The 466-nt window shown below is 52.8% G+C and overlaps 2 protein-coding genes across 6 annotated transcripts in view; both read right to left on the minus strand.

Annotated features, from left to right (window-relative positions):
• The window catches only part of LOC108446339 (glycine-rich cell wall structural protein-like), a 5,084-nt gene extending 4,627 nt beyond the window's left edge, over positions 1 to 457 (minus strand). For all 5 annotated transcript variants that reach the window (XM_017732712.1, XM_017732710.1, XM_017732711.1 and 2 more), the window contains exon 1: positions 71 to 457. In XM_017732712.1, the coding sequence (XP_017588201.1) occupies positions 71 to 452 (382 nt within the window). In that variant the 5' untranslated portion in view covers positions 453 to 457. The remainder of the gene's footprint in view (positions 1 to 70) is intronic.
• The window catches only part of ARHGEF10L (Rho guanine nucleotide exchange factor 10 like), a 31,134-nt gene that overhangs the window by 17,437 nt on the left and 13,231 nt on the right, over positions 1 to 466 (minus strand). The gene's annotated exons all lie outside the window — the stretch shown is intronic.

Here is a 466-nt window from a genome sequence, read left to right on the forward strand (position 1 = left end):
AACCTTCTCCAGAACCTCCCAAGAACCTTCTCCAGAACCTCCCAAAAAACCTCCAGAACCTCCCAAAAACCTTCTCCAGAACCTCCCAAAAACCTCCAGAACCTCCCCAAACCTTCTCCAGAACCTCCCAGAAACCTTCTCCAGAACTTCCCGAGAACTTCTCCAGAACCTCCCAAAACCCTCCAGAACCTCCCAAAACCCTTTCCCAGAACCTCCCAAGAACCTTCTCCAGAACCTCCCCAACCTCCCCCAAAACCTCCACAACCTTGCCCAAAATCTCTCAAAACCTTCTCCAGAACCTCCCAAACATCTCCGGTACCTCCCCAAAAACCTCCAGAACCTCCCAATGTCCTCCAGAACCTCCCAAACATCTCCAGAACCTCCCCATGTCCTCCAGAACCTCCCGATGTCCTCCAGAACCTCCCAAAAAACCTCCAGAACCTCCCCACCATCTCCAGAACCTCCC

The sequence above is a fragment of the Corvus brachyrhynchos genome, unplaced genomic scaffold (assembly GCF_000691975.1).
Source record: "Corvus brachyrhynchos isolate BGI_N302 unplaced genomic scaffold, ASM69197v1 scaffold215, whole genome shotgun sequence".
NCBI classification, from domain to species: Eukaryota; Metazoa; Chordata; class Aves; order Passeriformes; family Corvidae; genus Corvus; species Corvus brachyrhynchos.